Here is a 20306-nt window from a genome sequence, read left to right on the forward strand (position 1 = left end):
TCCAAAACAGAGTTGTCATGCTGCAAGTCTTTACACGTTTCATGATATACCAAGATCATTGAAAGTTTTGCAGCACTGTACGCAGTTCCTCTTGACCACATCCCTGCTTGTGCCCTCCTCTGCAATGTGTAAACAGGCTGTGTTGATCACATGGGGAGGTCTCTTCCATCCATGGGAAGGGAAGAGGACCTTCCTGCGTGCTGTGACTCCCTCCATAAACTTATGGAGAGAGTCATGGGAGAGCCTGGTTTGGACATGGTTCGTTTAAGGAAGCCGGCTGATGATGGATTATCAAATGATGTCACCAGACCCGCTTTCTCTAATTGGCTGGCAAACCCGCTTGGCGGGCTTAACTAGCCCAATCAAGGTAAATTCATTTCAGAGACCGGGCTGGAGCCAGCAGCGGGGTCAGGACTCGGCACCAACGTCGCCCACCCCGGACCCACCGAGGTCAACAAAATAGTTTTGTGGGTTTCTCTTCGTTAGCCCTAAGTCTTTCAAATATCTTTGTCCGACTTCTCTGAACTCTGTCCAATATACCAATGTTCGTTTGAAGCTATGATGCTCAAAAGTGCACACAATATTCCAGATAGGAACTCATTGCTAATCTGTACAAAAATAGAATAACTTGTTTAAATTTATAAACAAATGGCTTTGGAGTACATCCCATTACTTGATTACGATTCACATTAACTGCATTATTTTAACTACAAGATTAACGACCATGATCACACCCAAATATTTTTCCTTTTCACTTTCACTAAAGAGCTTATAAAAAGGGACGCCTGACTGCCTGCAAATATTTTTTGTTTCACGTTCCAATGTCCATGTTCCAACCTTGCATTCATCGACATTAAAATCCATCAGTGATTTCTTAGCCAATTTGCTCATTTGATTCAGGTCTCTTTGAATGCTGGCAGCTCGATATATACTACTTACCTGGCCATATGATAATTGGATGTCTTCAGTAAATTCGTAACATTATATAACGAGTACTCACCCCATATTGTTTGAATACAGTGAGCAAGATACCCCACACAGAGCCCTGCAAGATGCTACTCACCCCAAATGAAGCTCTTTTTGCATTTATTATCCTTTCCATTTTACTTTCCAGTTTTCAATCTAGTTAGCTAAATTATATTACTTTCATGAGCCTTAGACTGCTCTAAAAGACTCACATGTAGAACTTAATCAAGTTGCCTCCTGAATCCATTTATTCTATCTGCTTCAATGGCTTTTCTTGGTAACACATTTATGGAAGGTAGCTACAAGCATTTGCAGCCAACTGTTGACAAAACTTAACCACCTATTAAATGGGGCTAAACATTCCCTAGAGCCCCTTAACGCCCGATTGCCCGCCCAGACGTTTTGCAACTAATGCTGGCGAGAATTTCCATAATTAAGGTAAAAATAATCGTCCTGCGAAAAAATGGATCTTGCACCAATATTCTCGATGGTTTCTTGGTGGTTGAAGGTGAAACCAGGTGAAATGAGCGGTTCTTAAAATGTTTTTAAAAATTTACTCTGAGGCTGCGGTTGGGCCTAGGGAGGGGGGAAAACTTAAAAAAAAACATTTTCACTAAAAAAAATTAAAAGTTAAAAAACATTCCCAAAATAATTTTACAGTTAATCACTGTTTTACAATTAAAACAAATAAATAAAGAATCCTTAACTTACCTTTCTTTGCAGAGTACTCACCTACCGCCCTGTTTAAGCAGCTTTCACAGGGCGGTTCCCTCGACGATCTGGACGGGCTTCCGTTGAGGCCAAACTTACACCCTGGCAATTTTCTCGGAGGTGCACATCAGCGGTTTGCTCCCGGCGGGCGTTTCGAGGATGTGGGTGGTACCATTCAAAAAGTAAAGGGGGAACTTTTGCCGGGTAGTTTCTCTCTCAAAAACAGCTGTCCCGCTGAGAAAACCGCCGAAAATGTAGGTGAAAGTCTCCCCCATGGGAACATAGGAACAGGGGTAAGCCATTCAGCACTTTGAGCCCGTTCCGCCATTCCATCAGGACCATGGCTGATCTGTATTTCACCCTCTTCTCCCGCAATGGGAAGGGGATAAGCAACTATATGACATAAGAGTGAAATTCACAATTTGAGTTCATTTTCCTGTGGCAGTTGGCATTTCAAAATGTGAAACAAATCATGCCTCCGTGAAAGTGAAAATTATAGTGCAGATGTGACTGTACTTACGGCAACATTTCTTCTTAAAATACACATTAAAGAAAGAAAAAGCAATTGGTGTTCACAGAGATTATCTGTGCAATTCGCTGTTAATTCCATCACTTATTTAAACAGGGCGACCCAAATCAAAACCTACTCGTGGGATAATGCACAAGTCGTCCTCGTGGGAAATAAGTGTGATATGGAAGATGAGCGCGTAGTTCCTGCTGAAAAGGGAAAACATCTGGCTGAGCAGCTAGGTAGGTGATTGATTTTTTCCCTATCAGTAATATGATTCGATGATAATGTTTCCAATTCAATCTTTGAAGTCCTACAGCTTGCGTAGTTTATACAATGATATGTTTTTGAAGGGTGTGGTAAGAAGGTTGTTGGCGTTTTATTAGTGTGTTCATATAGTATCTGGTTGTGCTAAACATAATTAAAACATTACATTCGAGTTGGGAAGAAATGAGTGGTGCAGTTGATTAGAAATCATTCTTTTCACCTCTGGGAGCTGAGTTCAAATCTGGTTTAGATTGATGAGATGAAGGCTGCTCTCTGATGGCTCAGGGCAATGAAAACCAATTTCTAACAAGTGCCAACCCTCAATTTTGTGAGCATATTCAGACTGTGTGCATATTCAGTACTAATTTTCAATAAATTGTGAAGTGAGATAACAGATGAATGGTGTGAGAAATGGGGAATATCACACTGCTATATCAGAGATGCTTTTTGAGGATGGCTATATGCTGCTGGAGAAGTGTAGAACTGAGTTCTTCACTAATGCCAGGTACCAAAAGCAAAAGTGTTTCACTCCCTACTTTTCACAAATATTCAGGAATCCGAAGTAATGTTCATAAGTCATGTCACCAGTCGGCCGTTCTGACTATCACGTAAAAGCTCACTGGTACATCACATAGTAAATTGATCTCCCATTCCAACAAGCAAGTCTCCTGCTTCATGTTGGTAGCAGCCATTTTGCAAGTAGTTAGCTTCAACTTCTTTATCAATTGCATTACTGTGCTAATAAGTGAACATGAAAAGTTTTAAAAAGAGAGAGTGAAAGTTAGAAACATAGAGCTCAATTTTCCCCAAAGCATTTTTTTGGCGTACTTGAAGAGTTATCCCTGATTTTTTTGGGGGCCCATGTACGCCAAAAAAAAGTGTAAGTTTCCCCGTTGGATCTCTTCATTTTGACATGGCCTAACCCGAGGGGGGTGAATCCTTGATTTACACCAAAAAGATCAGGCTGCCATGGTAACCAGGGACACAATGCAAGCTGAGGCTGCAAAGTGAAGCATACAGCCAGCTCCCAACACACTGAAAGAATTGATAAGCACATAACATCACCTTACCTTCAACCGAAGGCGGTCCAGTCCGCTCTCGCTCTCACTCTCACTCCCTCAGCCTTCCTGTGTGTGTGTGAACCGGGGACTAAGAATGGAACCGGACAGCCCTTCGGGCGGGGTTGGAGGTAAGTTGCTGCTATGTGTTTTTCAATTCTTTCAGTGTGTCTGGTCATCTGATGCGCCGCTTTCCTTAACTCTACGGAAGGTTTTTCTGGAGAGGCCATATATGCTGGCCTATTCAGAACTGAAGTAACTCTCAGCTGGCCAAACTTCCCTAAATGGCCAGAAGTAGCATAGGTGGCTGGTTACGCCCCCTTTGGCTGAATGAAAAACTGACTTTAAAAATTCGTAACTAACTGAGTCACGCTGGTGCAAATTGATTGGGGAAACTGGGGATTTTTTAAGTAAGGCCAGAAAAGGCAGCCTGCTCCAAAAAAAAGGCGCAAAAACTGGGGAAAATTGAGCCCATAATTTTTAAGTTCAGTAAGGCAGCCCATTGATGAGTCTCCAGAGGGTCACTGCATAATTCTGTCTCACTAGCATGGTTTAGTTCTGTCACATTCTTTCATTTTTAGTGCACCTCCTAGGCTTGATTCAATAATTACCTTGTAAATACTTTAATATATTGGTTACACTTTGGAAAAATGCAATAGGGATAGTCCATGCATTAAAAATGAATTTCCAGAATTTTAAAAACTTTTACAGAATCTAAACTTATCAGAATCAGGTAAAGCTGTGCCTTGTATCTTTACAAAGTTTGAAATTGGTCTAAACATTTTTTTCAATGTAATGTTAAGAATTATTATCAATGGATGTACTCACACATACACACAAACACAACTAACAATTTTATTAATGAGCTTTTATTATAGGAGACTTACTCAAATAAAACAAATCACTTACATTGCAACACATATATCTTGAAGGTTATACATAGCTTTGCCTGCATGGCTTTGGGGATTGAGCCTGGACTTTTACTGCTACCTACATTCAACTCTGCTCAAAATCCTGCTTTGCACTCTAGAAATGGAGGATGAAGATATGGAAGAATTTAGGTGAAAGGCTCTGAGAGTAAGGTATCACCAAAGGTATTTGCCTACATGCAGACACTCACTCCCCAAGATCTACAGAAGGTTTTATTTAGGCATTACCGCAGCACACACAGTAGAGGAATTGGAACAGGCCAGCATCCATTTACCAGACTACAACTGATAGCTCAAAACTTTCAATAAATAAAGGTTGACTTCACATCTAAAGTCACTTCACATCTGCCTTTCCTCCCCATGCCAGACCCTCACAAAGTCCCTCACTTTCCAAGACTTCTGTTGGCATCCTTCACAAGACATTTCCCCTCTCACCATCCAAATCCCAAAAGTTAAAAGCATATACAGAAATTAACCAATAACTCTATGTAAATGAATTGGGTGAGAAAAATTGAGATACAAATTCTCACCTCCCATTGTATTAACACATTTAGCATGCAGACGAGACTGAAACTGGATGTGTCAATGATTGGTACCAAGAGTCGGCATCACTATGGATTTGCTGGCAAGGCTTCTCTGTCAAATAAATATTTGTTGTCTTACTGTACCTGTGGTCTCTTCAATGAGGACTACAATGTCCTTTATGGAGTTTATTATAAGGCCATCAAAGCCTACTCTTTAACATGTACATCTCCAGCAGAATGAGTAGGTTACAATAAATGGTGTTTAAGCCTATTACATTAGTACATGTCTGTGTGTGGGTTGGGGGGAGACGGAAAGCAACACTGGTGCAGTGAGTTGCAGAAAAACAAGTTATCCTCCTAAATCTTTCTTCACCTTCATATGATGTCATTCTCATGTTTAATAATAGTCAGGCATATTTTAAAGACCATCTGTTCATTAATTCTGCTTTCAGTCATCTGCTAACCAAGCAGTAGAAAATTTAATTAAAAAGCAAAAAGAAATTGTACATTGTGATATCTTCTTACAACATCACTAAGCACACACACTCAAGATAGCGCCAATCTGGAACTTGCTTTTATTGTATAAACATCAGTGGTTGCATTACCACAGTAGGCCACTATGTGGGGCAGTAGTCCACTAGATGGAGCTATATTACACTTCTCCCTCCTTAATGAAGAAGTAATCATAACAAAATAATCATCATGACGTGCATGGTTATACATAACAAAAGATATGGACTTATTTTGCCATATTTACAAATCAAACTTAGCCACTGGTTTTCTGTTCCGAACAGAACTTCCCAAACTTGGTGTCGAACTTAGACTCATTCAAGGCTGAGCCTGAGGAGAGTTTTTCTCCAAGGGATATCCTTGATCTACATTAGAACTCTCTACAACTTCAGACTGTTTGCGTGCCTGACTCGGACTCAGATTAAATTCTGACTTTCTCTTGGACTTATTTCTGGTACATCTGATGTAGGATTTGTTATTGGTACTCTACTTGTAACAAGATTATCTGACTCATCAGAAATAATTGAATCATTCCAACTTTCAACTCCTTCTACATCTGTAGGTAAATATAATCAATGTGAAGAAACTGAACCATTCCGTGATCAAACATCTTGACCAAATATGTGCGAGGACCACATATCTTCGCTGGTAACCACTTCAGATCAGCCATGATCTTATTGAATGGCGGAGCAGGCTTGAGGGGTCAAATGGTCTGCACCTGCTCCTATTTCTTGGTGATGGTTCTTCACTCTCACCTTCTGATTAAATTTCACACTTCTCTCTCTTACTCTACCTCTATCATGATTTTATTTCTGTCTTAATTGTTTCTCTTCTACTGGCTGTCGTTTGAGAAACAAATCCGCTGGTGTTCTACCAGTAGTTGTATGAGGAGTATTACAATAAGCAATTAGAAAATTTGCCAATTTGTGGTCCAACAACAACAGCCGTTTCTTTGGATTTGGATCCAGCATTTGCATGATGAGGGCACACTTTACAATTTGTAATGTGCGCTCTGCTGCACCATTTGAAGCAGGGTGGTACAGTGGACCTTTGGTAAGTTTCACACCATTTCTGCTCATGAACTGGGCAAATTCTAATGAACAAAATTCTGTCCCATTATCAGACACAATCTCTTCTGGGAGGCCATATGTAGAAAATAATCTTCACAAATTGTCTAGTGTTTTACTTGTTTATTTTCCATATCGGAAACACCTCTACCCACTTTGAATGGCTACCAATCACAATGAACAATTGCTGTCCCTGTAGCTCAGCAAAATCGATATGTAAGCTTTGCCACACCCTGGGAGGCCATTTCCATGGCTGTAATGGTGCTGATGGTGGTTACTTGCTTACTGCTTGACATGTGGTACACTGACTAATGATGTACTCTATATCTTTATCTAGACCTGGCCACCATAAGTAACTGCGTGCAAAACTCTTGGTCAAGCACATTCCCAGGTGCTGGTCATGAAGATCTCCTAATAATTTGGACCTGAACTTACTTGGGATAACTCTTCTTGCACCCCACATGATACAATCTTTATCCACGGATAATTCATTCCTGTGAAGGAAGTGTGGATGAATATCTTTCTCTGATACCTGGTTTAGCCAGCCACTTGCGATGTAATCATACATTATGTCACACACCTTTGACATAACTGGGTCACGTTTGGTTGCTCGACCAATCTCTTCAGCTGTGACTGGCAGTTCATCAATGTATGAATAGAACGCTTCTTCCCTATTGGGAGTAACTTCTGATGGGAATGGCAACCTGGGCATACCATCAGCATTACCATCTGACTTAGGTACAACAACAATGGGTAAAGCCCAATAATTTAGATCTACCTTACAGATAATGTTCTCAGTTTCTAGTCTTTTGAGTTATTGCTCAACTTTCTCCTTGAATGCATTTGGTATGGGATGTGGCTTGCAGTAAACTGGTCTAGTGTCCTTCTGCACACTGACACTCGCCTTGAAACCTTGGATCGGACTGCCTGTTTCGCGGAACACCTTTGGATACTGTTTGATGACATAATCCTTTGATGCAAATCGCATTTGAACATGAAAAATGTCGTTTGAATCCAGCTTCAGTGATCTCAACCAATTTCTACCTATTAAGGCAGGCTTTTCTCCTGACACTACTAAAAGAGGCAAGCTCTGAAACTGATCCTTGTATTTCACCGGTACAGTGACATGTCCAACCATAGGGATTTGCTCTCCTGAGTAGCCTAGCACCTCTATCTTCGACATTTCCTGTGGAAAATCACTCAACTTGTCGAGATATAGCGATTCCAGTACTACACTCATGGATGCACTAGTGTCGATTTCCATGGGTATCCTGGTTCCTCAAATGCCTACTTGGATGACGATACTTCGTGAATCGTTATTAGGTATCCTTGTGCTCCTGATGATGTGTATCTCCAGAAACTCCTCGTCCTGTTGGGTCTCTTCAATGCTGTGTCGTCTCTGGTGGTTGCTACTTCTAGCAATAAAAACTGGTTTACTCTTCAGTCGCATGCCTTCACAAGATGCACAATTTTCTTGCAGAACAACCACTCTGCCTTTACCTATGGACAGCTTTGAGCAATGTGTTGTCCCAGGCACTGATAGCATGACTTCAATGCCTTGGCCAGTTGCTGAGACCTTGGGGCCCAACTGCCTTTTTCTTTTAACATGCAAGTGATTCACCTTGGTTGTTTGACGACTAGAAATAGTATTAAGTTCTCGAGAATATTGGTTGGCCATATCCATCAACATAGCTGTATGACAAGCTAAATCAAAGTCAAGTTAGGAGTTGTCAGCAACTTCCTCCTGATTGCTTCATTTTTCATCCCACAAACAAAACGGTCACGCAATGCTCGGTCCTGAAAGTTTCCGAAATGACAGTGAATGGATAGATTTTTTAAAGCAACAATGTACTCACTGATGCTCTTCTCATTCAACTGAGTTTGTGTTCCAAAACGATAACTTTCAGCAATTTCCAGGGGCTCAGGACTGTAGTGCTGTTAGAATCTCTAAGTGACGTGTCCTTCAGCTTGGGAACAAGCAAATTTTTCAGGGTTTCATACACCTCGGGGCCTGCTTCAGTCAAGAAAACAGCCCTTTTTCTTTCTAAAACCACCCGGTTACGGTTTTCATCATCGGGGACTTCGACGATACTATTTGCGGTGAACAATATTTCTAGTCACTCCACATATGCTCCAAAAGTCTCTCGGTCACGATAGAACAAACCCAATCACCCTATTATTCCCATAGGCATGGTCATCTGGACTCCCGTTCAGCCAAGTGTGCTTGAAATTTACCTTGGATTTTTAACTGCACTGCAAAACCAAGAAGCTCTCAAATCTCTCATATAATATCATATAATATGAGGTACAAGTCTCTATTGTTTGGTAGGAACATCCAGCAACAAAATTTTCAGCTAGGGAATCTGATTATCTCATTCTCGTCGCCAATGTGGTATCTTCTTACAACATCGCGAAGCACACACACTCAAGGTGGCTTCAATCTGGAACTTGCTTTTATTGTAGAAACATCAGTGGTTGCATTACTATAGAGGCCACTGGCTGGAGCAATAGTCCACGAGGTGGAGCTATATTACACACACACATTTCTTTTTTCCTCCCTTGCTTAGGAACACTGAGAACAATTACATTGACCCCAGGTCTTATTTCTCCAACTGATGTGTCTTCACTGCTGTGAAATGAATATCATTGTTGGGACTGAGGTACATTGCTGGGGCTGAGGTACGTTGTTGGGGCTGAGATACGTTGCTGGGGCTGAGGAACGTTGCTGGGGCTGAGTCATGGGAGCTTTGATACACGATGTCAGTGGGTCCGGCAATGTCCTCCAGCACTGACCCTGAAGGGTATAGGTGCATCTGCTGGCATCCATCTGGAGACATGCACATCTTATCACACTCAGCATACAGCCCTCCAAAATCTCTGTGCTCCTCTACCTCTGGCCTCTTGTGTATCCATTGCTCTCTTTGCCATACCATTGGTGGTCGTGCATTCAGCCATCTAGGCTCAATGCTCTGGATGCCCCACCATAAACCTCTTTACCATTCCACCTTTCAGATCCTCCTTAAAGCCTACCTCTTTGATCTTGCTTTTAACATCTCCTCATAATGGGCCCAAGTTTCCACACGCGCCTAGAACGGCGCAGTCCCGACCTGGACGCCCGTTTTTCGCGCCACAAAGTGCGCCTAAAAAAATCCTCCGTATTCTCCACCTCCCTGCAGGTCCTCTGGCCCTCGGCGCAGCCAGCACGAGCTGTGGGGGGGCGGAGCCAGGTCCCTGCGCTGAAAACAGTGCTGGGACCTCTGCACATGCGCGCTACAGTGGGCACGCAAGTGCAGTAGCTCCAGGTGCCGAACTGTGTGGGAGGGGCCCGAAGCACGCAACCCCTAGCCCTGGCTGAATGACCTCACTGGGGCTGCGTGAATAAGGCTCCTCCCACGGCCAGCTCCTGCTCCCCCCCCCCCGACCAGACCCGACACTCGCTCCCCGCCCCCGCCCTGCCTCCCGACCCAACCTGACACTCGCTCCCCCCCCGCCCTGCCTCTGGACCAGACCCGACACCCGCTCCCCGCCCCCCCCCGCCTCTGGACCAGACCCGACACTCGCTCCCCCCCCGCCCTGCCTCTGGACCAGACCCGACACCCGCTCCCCGCCCCCCCCGCCTCTGGACCAGACCCGACACCCGCTCCCCGCCCCCCCCCGCCTCCGGACCAGACCCGACACTCGCTCCCCCCCCGCCCTGCCTCTGGACCAGACCCGACACCCGCTCCCCGCCCCCCCCGCCTCTGGACCAGACCCGACACCCGCTCCCCGCCCCCCCCCGCCTCCGGACCAGACCCGACACCCGCTCCCCGCTCCCCGCCGCCCTGCCTCCGGACCAGACCCGACACCCGCTCCCCGCCCCCCCCCGCCTCCGGACCAGACCCGACACCCGCTCCCCGCTCCCCGCCGCCCTGCCTCCGGACCAGACCCGACACCCGCTCCCCGCGCCCCCCCGCCTCTGGACCAGACCCGACACCCGCTCCCCGCCCCCCCCCGCCTCCGGACCAGACCCGACACCCGCTCCCCGCTCCCCGCCGCCCTGCCTCCGGACCAGACCAGACACCCGCTCCCCGCCCCCCCCCGCCTCTGGACCAGACCCGACACCCGCTCCCCGCTCCCCGCCGCCCTGCCTCCGGACCAGACCCGACACCCGCTCCCCGCCCCCCCCCGCCTCTGGACCAGACCCGACACTCGCTCCCCCCCCGCCCTGCCTCTGGACCAGACCCGACACCCACTCCCCGCCCCTCCCTGCCTCCGGACCAGACCCAACACCCGCGCCCCCGCCCCCCCCCCCCTGCCTCCGGACCAGACCCGACACCCGCTCCCCGCCCCACCCCCTGCCTCCGGACCAGACCCGACACCCGCTTCCCCCCCCCCCCCGCCTCCGGACCAGACCCGACACCCGCTCCCCGCCCCACCCCCTGCCTCCGGACCAGACCCGACACCCGCTCCCCGCCCCACCCCCTGCCTCCGGACCAGACCCGACACCCGCGCCCCCCACCCCCCCCGACTGACCCGACCCGACCCGCGCTCCCGCCCCCCGACCCGACCCCCCCGCACTGGACCCGACCCGACTCCCGCTCCCGGACTGGATCTGACCTGACCTCCCCCCTCTCTCCCTCTCCCACCTCTCTCCCTCTCTCTCTCTCTCCCTCCCTCTCTCTCCCCCCCTCTCTCTCTCTTCCCCCGCCCCCCCCGCCCCCGACCCGACCCGACCCAACCCAACCCAACGCCACCTACCTGTAAATCTGGTGCTGGGGACGGGCCGGCAGCCTTCGGTCCCGAAAGGCCTGCCTGAAGCACTTTCACACAGGTAGGAAGATGGTTTATTTAATCTTTTCTTTGCTTATAAATGTTTATTCAGGTTGGATTTATTTGTATAATATTTGTAGAAGTATAAATAAGGATTTATTATAGAATTTAATGACTTCCCTTCCACCCCCCCCACCCCCACCTCGTTCTGGACGCCTAATTTGTAACCTGCGCCTGATTTTTTAATGTGTAGAACAGGTTTTTTCAGTTCTACAAAAATCTTCACTTGCTCCATTCTACTTTAGTTTGGAGTACGTTTTCACTGTGGAAACTTTCAAATCAGGCGTTAGTGGCCGGACACGCCCCCTTTTGAAGAAAAAATTCTGTTCCAAAGTAGAACTGGTCTACCTGACTAGAACTGCAGAAAAAAAAATGTGGAGAATTGCGATTTCTAAGATAGTCCGTTCTCCACCAGTTGCTCCTAAAAATCAGGCGCAAATCACGTGGAAACTTGGGCCCAATATCTTCTTCTTTGGCTTGGTGTCAATTTTTGACTGGAAATGTAATTTAGTCAAAAATTGAGACTGAGTCAGAGAAGGAAATATTTATTATAAGGCCTGCCTAAAAGCTTTGTCAATGAGGCAGGGTTTACTATGTTAACATAGAAACATAGAAAATAGGTGCAGGAGTAGGTCATTCGGCCCTTCGAGCCTGCACCATCATTCAATATGATCATAGCTGATCATGCAACTTCAGTACCCCATTCCTGCTTTCTCTCCATACCTCTTGATCCCTTTAGCCGTAAGGGCCACATCTAACTCCCTTTTGAATATATCTAACGAGCTGACCTCAACAACTTTCTGTGGTAGAGAATTCCACATGCACTCAACTCTCTGAAGGAAGAAGTTTCTCCTCATCTCAGTCCTAAATGGCTTACCCCTTATCCTTAGACTGTGACCCCTGGTTCTGGACTTCCCCAACATCGGGAACATTCTTCCTGCATCTAACCTGTCCAATCCCGTCAGAATTGTATATGTTTCTATGAGATCCCCTCTCATTCTTCTAAATTCCATTGAATATAAGCCTAGTCGATCCAGTCTCTCCTCATAAGTGTGTTAAAAAGACAAGCCTGAAGGCTCTGTGCCTCAATGCAAGGAGTATTCATAATAAGGTGGACGAATTAACTGTGCGGGCAGCAATTAACGAATAGGATATAATTGGCATCACGGAGACATGGCTCCAGGGTGACCAAGGCTGGAAACTCAACATTCAGGGGTATTCAACATTCAGGAAGGATAGACAGAAAGAAAAAGGAGGTGGGGTAGCATTGCTGGTTAAAGAGGAAATTAACGCAATAGTAAGGAAGGGCATTAGTTTGGATGATGTGGAATCTGTATGGGTGGAGTTGCGGAATACCAAATGGCAGAAAACGCTAGTGGGAGTTGTGTACAGACCACCAAACAGTAGTAGTGAGGTTGGGGACAGCATCAAACAAGAAATTAGGGATGCGTGCAATAAAGGTACAGCAGTTATCATGGGTGACTTTAATCTAGATATAGATTGGGCTAACCAAACTGGCAGCAATACGGTGGAGGAGGATTTCCTGGAGTGTATTAGGGATGGTTTTCTAGACCAATATGTCGAGGAACCAACTAGATGGCTGGCCATCCTAGACAGAGTGATGTGTAATGAGAAAGGACTAATTAGCAATCTTGTTGTGTGAGGCCCCTTGGGGAAGAGTGACCATAATATGGTAGAATTCTTCATTAAGATGGAGAGTGGCACAGTTAATTCAGAGTCTAGGGTCCTGAACTTAAGGAAAGGTAACTTCGATGGTATGAGACGTGAATTGGCTAGAATAAACTGGCGAATGAAGCTTAACGGCTTGATGGTGGATAGGCAATGGCAGACATTTAAAGATCACATGGATGAACTTCAACAATTGTACATCCCTGTCTGGAGTAAAAATAAAACGGGTAAGGTGGCTCAACCGTGGCTAACAAGGGAAATTAAGGATAGTGTTAAATCCGAGGAAGAGACATATAAATTGGCCAGAAAAAGCAGCAAACCTGAGGACGAGGAGAAATTTAGAATTCAGCAGAGGAAGACAAAGGGGAGGAAGATAAAGGGTTTAATTAGGAGGGGGAAAATAGAGTATGAGACAAAGCTTGCTGGGAACATAAAAACTGACTGCAAAAACTTCTATAGATATGTGAAGAGAAAAGATTAGTGAAGACAAACGTAGGTCCCTTGCATTCAGAATCAGGTGAATTTATAATGGGGAACAAAGAAATAGCAGACCAGTTGAATAAATACTTTGGTTCTGTCTTCACGAAAGAAGATACAAATAACCTTCCGGAAATACTAGGGGACTGAGGGTCTAGCGAAAAGGAGGAACTGAAGGAAATCCTTAATAGTCGGGAAATTGTGTTAGGGAAATTGATGGGATTGAAGGCTGATAAATCCCCAGGGCCTGATAGTCTGCATCCCAGAGTACTTAAGTAAGTGGCCCTAGAAATAGTGGATGCATTGGTGATCATTTACCAACAGTCTATCGACTCTGGATCAGTTCCTATGGACTGGAGGGTAGCTAATGTAACCCCACTTTTTAAAAAAGGAGGGAGAGAGAAAACAGTGAATTATAGACCAGTTAGCCTGACATCAGTAGTGGGGAAAATGGTAAAATCAATTATTAAAGATGAAATAGCAGCGCATTTGGAAAGCAGTGACAGGATCGGTCCAAGTCAGCATGGATTTATGAAAGGAAAATCATGCTTGACAAATCTTCTAGAATTATTTGAGGATGTAACTCGTAGAGTGGACAAGGGAGAACCAGTGAATGTGGTGTATTTGGACTTTCAAAAGGCTTTTGACAAGGTCCCAGACAACACATTGATGTGCAAAATTAAAGCACATGATATTGGGGGTAATGTACTGATGTGGATAGAGAACTGATTGGCAGACAGGAAGCAGAGAGTCGGGATAAACGGGTCCTTTTCAGAATGGCAGGCAATGACTAGTGGGGTGACGCAGGGCTTAGTGCTGGGACCCCAGCTATTTACAATATACATCAATGATTTAGATGAAGGAATTGAATGTAATATCTCCAAGTTTGCAGATGACACTAAGCTGGGTGGCGGTGTGAGCTGTGAGGAGGATGCTAAGAGGCTGCAGGGTGACTTGGTCAGGTTAACTGAGTGGGCAAATGCATGGCAGATGCAGTATAATTTGGATAAATGTGAGGTTATCCATATTGGTGGCAAAAACACAAAGGCAGAATACTATCTGAATGGCGGCCAATTCGGAAAAGGGGAGGTGCAACGAGACCTGGGTGTCATGGTACATCAGTTATTGAAAGTTGGCATGCAGGTATAGCAGGCGGTGAAGAAGGCAAATGGTATGTTGGCCTTCATAGCTAGGTGAGTTGAGTATCGGAGCAGGGAGGTCTTACTACAGTTGTACAGGGCCTTGGTGAGGCCACATCTTGAATATTGTGTTCAGTTTTGGTCTCCTAATCTGAGGAAAGACATTCTTGCTATTGAGGGAGTGCAGCAAAGGTTCACCAGACTGATTCCCGGGATGGCTGGACTGACATATAATGAGAGACTGGAACGACTGGGCCTGTATTCACTGGAGTTTAGAAGGATGAGAGGGGATCTCATAGAAACATATAAAATTCTGACGGGACTGCACAGAATAGATGCAGGAAGAATGTTCCTGATGTTGGGGAAGTCCAGAACCAGGGACACAGCCTAAGGATAAGGGGTAAGCCATTTAGGACTGAGATGAGGAAAAACTTCTTCACTCAGAGAGTTGTTAACCTGTGGAATTCTCTACCGCAGAGAGTTGTTGATGCCAGTTCGTTGGATATATTCAAGAGGGAGTTAGATATGGCCCTTACGGCTAAAGGGATCAAGAGGTATGGAGAGAAAGCAGGAAAGGGGTACGGAGGTGAATGATCAGCCTGATTTTATTGAATGGTGGTGCAGGCTCGAAGGGCCAAATGGCCTACTCCTGCACCTATTTTCTATGTTTCTATATGTCCTGCCATCCCGGGAATCAGTCTGGTGAATCTTCGCTGCACTCCCTCAATAGCAAGAATGTTCTTCCTCGGGTTAGGAGACCAAAACTGTACACAATATTCAAGGCGTGGCCATGTACATGTACAACTGTAGTAAGACCTCCCTGCTCCTGTACTCAAATCTTCTCGCTATGAAGGCCAACATGCCATTTGCTTTCTTCACCGCCTGCTGTACCTGTATACCAACTTTCAATGACTGATGTACGATGACACCCAGGTCTCGTTGCACCTCCCCTTTTACTAATCTGTCACCATTCAGATAATAATTTGCCTTTCTGTTTTTATCACCAAAGTGGATAACCTCACATTTATCTACATTATACCGCATCTGCCATGCCATGAATTTGCCCACGCACCTAACCTGTCCAAGTCACCCTGCAGCCTGTTAGCATCCTCCTCACAGCTCACACTGCCACCCAGCTTAGTGTCATCTGAAAACTTGGAGCTATTACATTCAATCCCTTCGTCTAAATCATTAATGTATATTGTAAATAGCTGGGGTACCAGCACTGAACATTGCAGTACCCCACTAGTCACTGCCTGCCATTTATTTCCTGTCTGCCAGCCAGTTTTCTATCCACATCAATACATTATCCCCAATACCATGTGCTTTAATTTTGCACACTAATCTCTTAAGTGGGACCTTGTCAGAAGCCTTTTCCACTTTTTTGAGGATGTAGAGTTACAGCCCCTTGTCCACTCTACTAGTTACATCCTCAGAAAATTCTAGAAGATTTGTCAAGCATGATTCCCCTTTCATAAATCAATGCTGACTTGGACCAATCCTGTCACTGCTTTCCAAATGCGCTGCTATTACATTTTTAATAGTTGATTCCAACATGTTTCTCACCACTGATGTCAGGTTGACTGATCTATAATTCTTTGTTTTCTCTCCTTCCTTTTTTAAAAAGTGGTGTTACATTCGCTACCCTCCAGTCCATAGGAACTGATCCAGAGTCGATAGACTGTTGGAAAATGACCACCAATGCATCCACTATTTCTAGGGCCACTTCCTTAAGTACTCTGGGGTGCAGACTATCAGGCCCTGAAGATTTGTCGGCCTCCAATCCCATCAATTTTCCGAACACAATTTGCTGACTAATAAGGATTTCTTCAGCTCCTCCTTCTCGCTAGACCTTCGGTCCCTTAGTATTTCAGGAAGGTTATTTGTGTTTTCCTTAGTGAAGACAGAACCAAAGTATTTGTTCAATTGGTCTGCCATTTCATTGTTCCCCATTATAAATTCACCTGATTCTGACTGTAAGGGACCTACATTTGTCTTCACTAATCTTTTTCTCTTCACGTATCTGTAGAAGCTTTTGCAGTCAGTTTTTATGTTCCCTGCAAGCTTACTCTCATATTCTATTTTTTCCCTCCTAATTAAATCCTTTGTCCTCCTCTGCTGAATTCTAAATTTCTCCTAGTCCTCAGGTTTGCTGCTTTTTCTGGCCAATTTATATGCCTCTTCCTTGGATTTAACACTATCCCTAATTTCCCTTGTTAGCCACAGTTGAGCCACCTTCCCCATTTTATTTTTACGCCAGCCACCATATAAACGTAAGTTGTTGCTAAACACTGTAATTTGCATTGTTCTAATGGGAAAAAAAATAAGAATATTCAAACCAAATGTTGTAAATTTGGCAGATGGAGTATAATGTGGGAAAATGTGAGGTTATCCACTTTTGCAGTAATAATAGAAAAGCAAATTATAATTTAAATGGAGAAAAATTGCAATGTGTTCCAGTACAGAGAGACCTGGGGGTCCTTGTGCATGAAACACAAAATGTTAGTATGCAGTAATAATCAGGAAGGCAAATGGAATGTTGGCGTTTATTGCAAGGGGGATAGAGTATAAAAGCAGAGAAGTCCTGCTATAACTGTACAGGATATTGGTGAAGTCACACCGAGAGTACTGTGTACAGTTTTGGTCTCTGTATTTAAGGAAGGATATACTTGCATTGGAGGCTGTTCAGAGAAAGTTCATTCGGTTGATTCCGGAGATGAGGGGGTTGACTTATGAAGATAGTTTGGGCCTATACACATTGGAGTTCAGAAGAATGAGAGGTGATCTTATTGAAACTTATAAGATAATAAGAGAGTTCGACAAGGTGGATGCAGAGAGGATATTTTCACATAGGGGAAACTAAAACTAGGGGACATGGTCTTAGAATAAGGGGCCGCCCATTTAAAACTGAGATGATGAGAAATTTCTTCTCTGAAAGGGTTGTAAATCTGTGGAATTCTCTGCCCCAAAGAGCTGTGGAGGCTGGGTCATTGAATATATTTAAGGTGGAGATAGACAGATTTTTGAATGATAAAGGAATAAAGGGTTATGGGGAGCAGGCAGGGAAGTGCAGCTGAGTCCATGATCAGATCAGCCATGATCTTATTGAATGGTGGAGCAGGCTCGAGGGGCCAAATGGCCTACTCCTGCTCCTATTTCTTATGTTCTTATGTTATAAATGTTAGTTCAAATATATTTTCCTAATGTGAAATGGCAACCTGTCAAATTATTATTTAACATCTTGAAAAAAAAATCATCTGAGTGTATAGAATCATAAAATTCTACAGCATAGAAAGAGACCATTTGGCCCATCATTCCTGGCCAGCTCTCTGAAAGTGCTATCCATTAAGTCTCAGTCCTCTACCCTTTCCCCATTCCCTTTTATTTTTTTGAAAATAATGACCTTTTTTATGAGTTATTATGGACTGTGCTTCTCCCATTTTTGGTTGGACATTCCAAGTTATTACTCTCTTCTGTGGGGTGGGAGAATGGGTGGAGGATGGAGGGAAGATCGGACTCCGGAGCATTGGGGGTGGGTGGGATTTAAGATCGGAGGCCGAACTCCAGAACATCAGGAGTGGGGTGCGGGGTCAGTAGATCGGACTTCGGAGCATCAACGGTGGGGGGGGCGGGGGGGGGGGGCGGGGTGGAGGGAGAAAACATTGGGGCCGGCCTGTAGATCATTGGTCGGGAGGGGAGAGGCCGGGAAGGCGATTGGAGGCCTTGTGGGGGTGGGGTTCTGAGTCCTCGTTGGGGTGTCTCCGATCGTGGGGGTTGGATTAGGCAAGGATGCTGGAATCAGGAGGTAAATATAAAGGCCCTTACCTCCTGGATCCGGCAGTCCTCGCCTTCCATTAGCTGGCGGGTTTCACGAGGCCTGCAAAACCCGACCAGGCACAGTTAAATTTGAAATGGTGGTTAAATCTAAGGCACGCCACCTCATTATAATATTTAAATATGTGACCGACCTCCTGGGAGCAGATTGGCTGCCCACTTTTGTCCTGCCTCATTAAAACCAGAAGTGGGTGGAGTGGAAGCGGGTTCCAGTCGGGATTCAGTTTTTTAACACTTTAACTTGCCACCTGACACCAACCCACCTGTTGTTTGGTGTTAAAATCCCCCCCCCCCCAAAAGTGTTCCTAAAGCTGCTTTGTAGGAGAGATGAAGTAAACAGCTGAAAAGTGTAGAGGGTTGGGTGGGTGGAGCGGTGAAGAAGCGGGTAAGTAACACAGAGAAAATCTGTATGAATCACCCTGTACATTTCTCTCTTTTATTTTACAGGGTTTGAGTTTTTTGAGGTCAGTGCCAAAGAAAACATCAATGTCAAGCAGGTCTTTGAACGTCTAGTAGATGTCATATGTGAGAAAATGTCAGAAAGCCTGGCGTCTGATCCCTCAGTGGCCAGTGGCAGCAAGAACACGCGACTGACAGACAACCCGCAATCAATGCAGCAGAACTGCGCCTGCTAGTGATCTCTGACCTTGGTGACCTCTGACCTTTCCCTACCACTTCTTTTTCAGTTTCTCTTTATAGTTGCATGTGGTATGGAGATAATCAAATCCCTATTCATTCAACATTATACAGATAGTGGAACTAAGATATTTATTTATTATCCTTTAAAATATGTTTAAATGTTACTGTAAGGAGTTTACTTACTGTTACACAAAGTGGAGATTCAACTGCATTAAAAACTCTACTATGTTACTAACTGATGCTGATATAGGTGTATCTGAAACTGAACCATTTCAATCCTTCTGAATTGAAAATCGAGACTTCATAGCTAAATATTTCATTGCTTGATGTAAATAATTCATTTTCTATTGTCCTTTAGCCTGGGAAGTTGTAAAGAAAGCATTAAGTAGTAAATCATTGTAATACTACTGAACCTGTCAGATTTAAGTGAATAGATCGATGGAGCAGTTAAAAGTTGAAATATTGGCAGAAGAATCCCTCTGGTTACTTTGGTATCCTCTGTAAAACAAACTTCAAACAAACATAAGCTAAAATGAAGAAATATAACAGTCATTTAAAATTATTCCTGGAACAATAAGCCCGCTATCTGAATTCAGGGCTGTGATTTCTCTTTTGTGTAAATTCCATTTACGTGTGATTATAGTGCTGTCATTTATTAAACTTTTAGTACCAAAATCTGCAATCTTCTCACCATGAAAACAAGCATATTTCTCAGCCTGAGACACGGGCCAGGACTCTCCTGGCGGTGTTTCATGGGCGAGACTTGCTGCACACCCATCCAATATTGCAGGAACCCTCACCCAGTTTCCTGGATCGGGCATCATTAAGGATGCAGGGGGTGCTTCCACAGCCAAGACGGAGCCCGTCATTGTGAGGGTGCAAACTCCCAGCGATGCTGCCACAGGACTGTTGCTCTGACACCAGAGGAACCAGGAGCAGCGTTAAAGGGACAGAAGCATCCTGAAGATCAAACTAATTGTACCAGCTAAGGCCAGAGTTTTCAGCCGCTAAGTGTTACGGGGGTGGGGGGGGGGGGGGGGGGCGGGGGTGGTGGAGGAATAGAGGAAGAGGGGATTACTACAACTCCCTCTCTCTCCACGGGGACACCTCAGGGTCGTTACCGCTGCATCCTAGCATCTACTGCCACTTTCCCCGTGGCAGCTCTGGGAAGCAGTGGTA

General features: G+C 45.0%; 1 protein-coding gene across 1 annotated transcript in view; it reads left to right on the forward strand.

The window, feature by feature from the left end:
• LOC139268089 (ras-related protein Rab-3C-like) overlaps window positions 1–19123 on the forward strand; it is a 231119-nt gene extending 211996 nt beyond the window's left edge. Inside the window, exons 4-5 of the mRNA XM_070886103.1 lie at window positions 2303–2427; window positions 18936–19123. Coding sequence (XP_070742204.1) covers window positions 2303–2427; window positions 18936–19123 — 313 coding nt within the window. The remainder of the gene's footprint in view (window positions 1–2302; window positions 2428–18935) is intronic.
• The last annotated feature ends 1183 nt before the right edge of the window (window positions 19124–20306 follow it).

This window comes from Pristiophorus japonicus, chromosome 8 (assembly GCF_044704955.1).
Source record: "Pristiophorus japonicus isolate sPriJap1 chromosome 8, sPriJap1.hap1, whole genome shotgun sequence".
Lineage (NCBI taxonomy): Eukaryota > Metazoa > Chordata > Chondrichthyes > Pristiophoridae > Pristiophorus > Pristiophorus japonicus.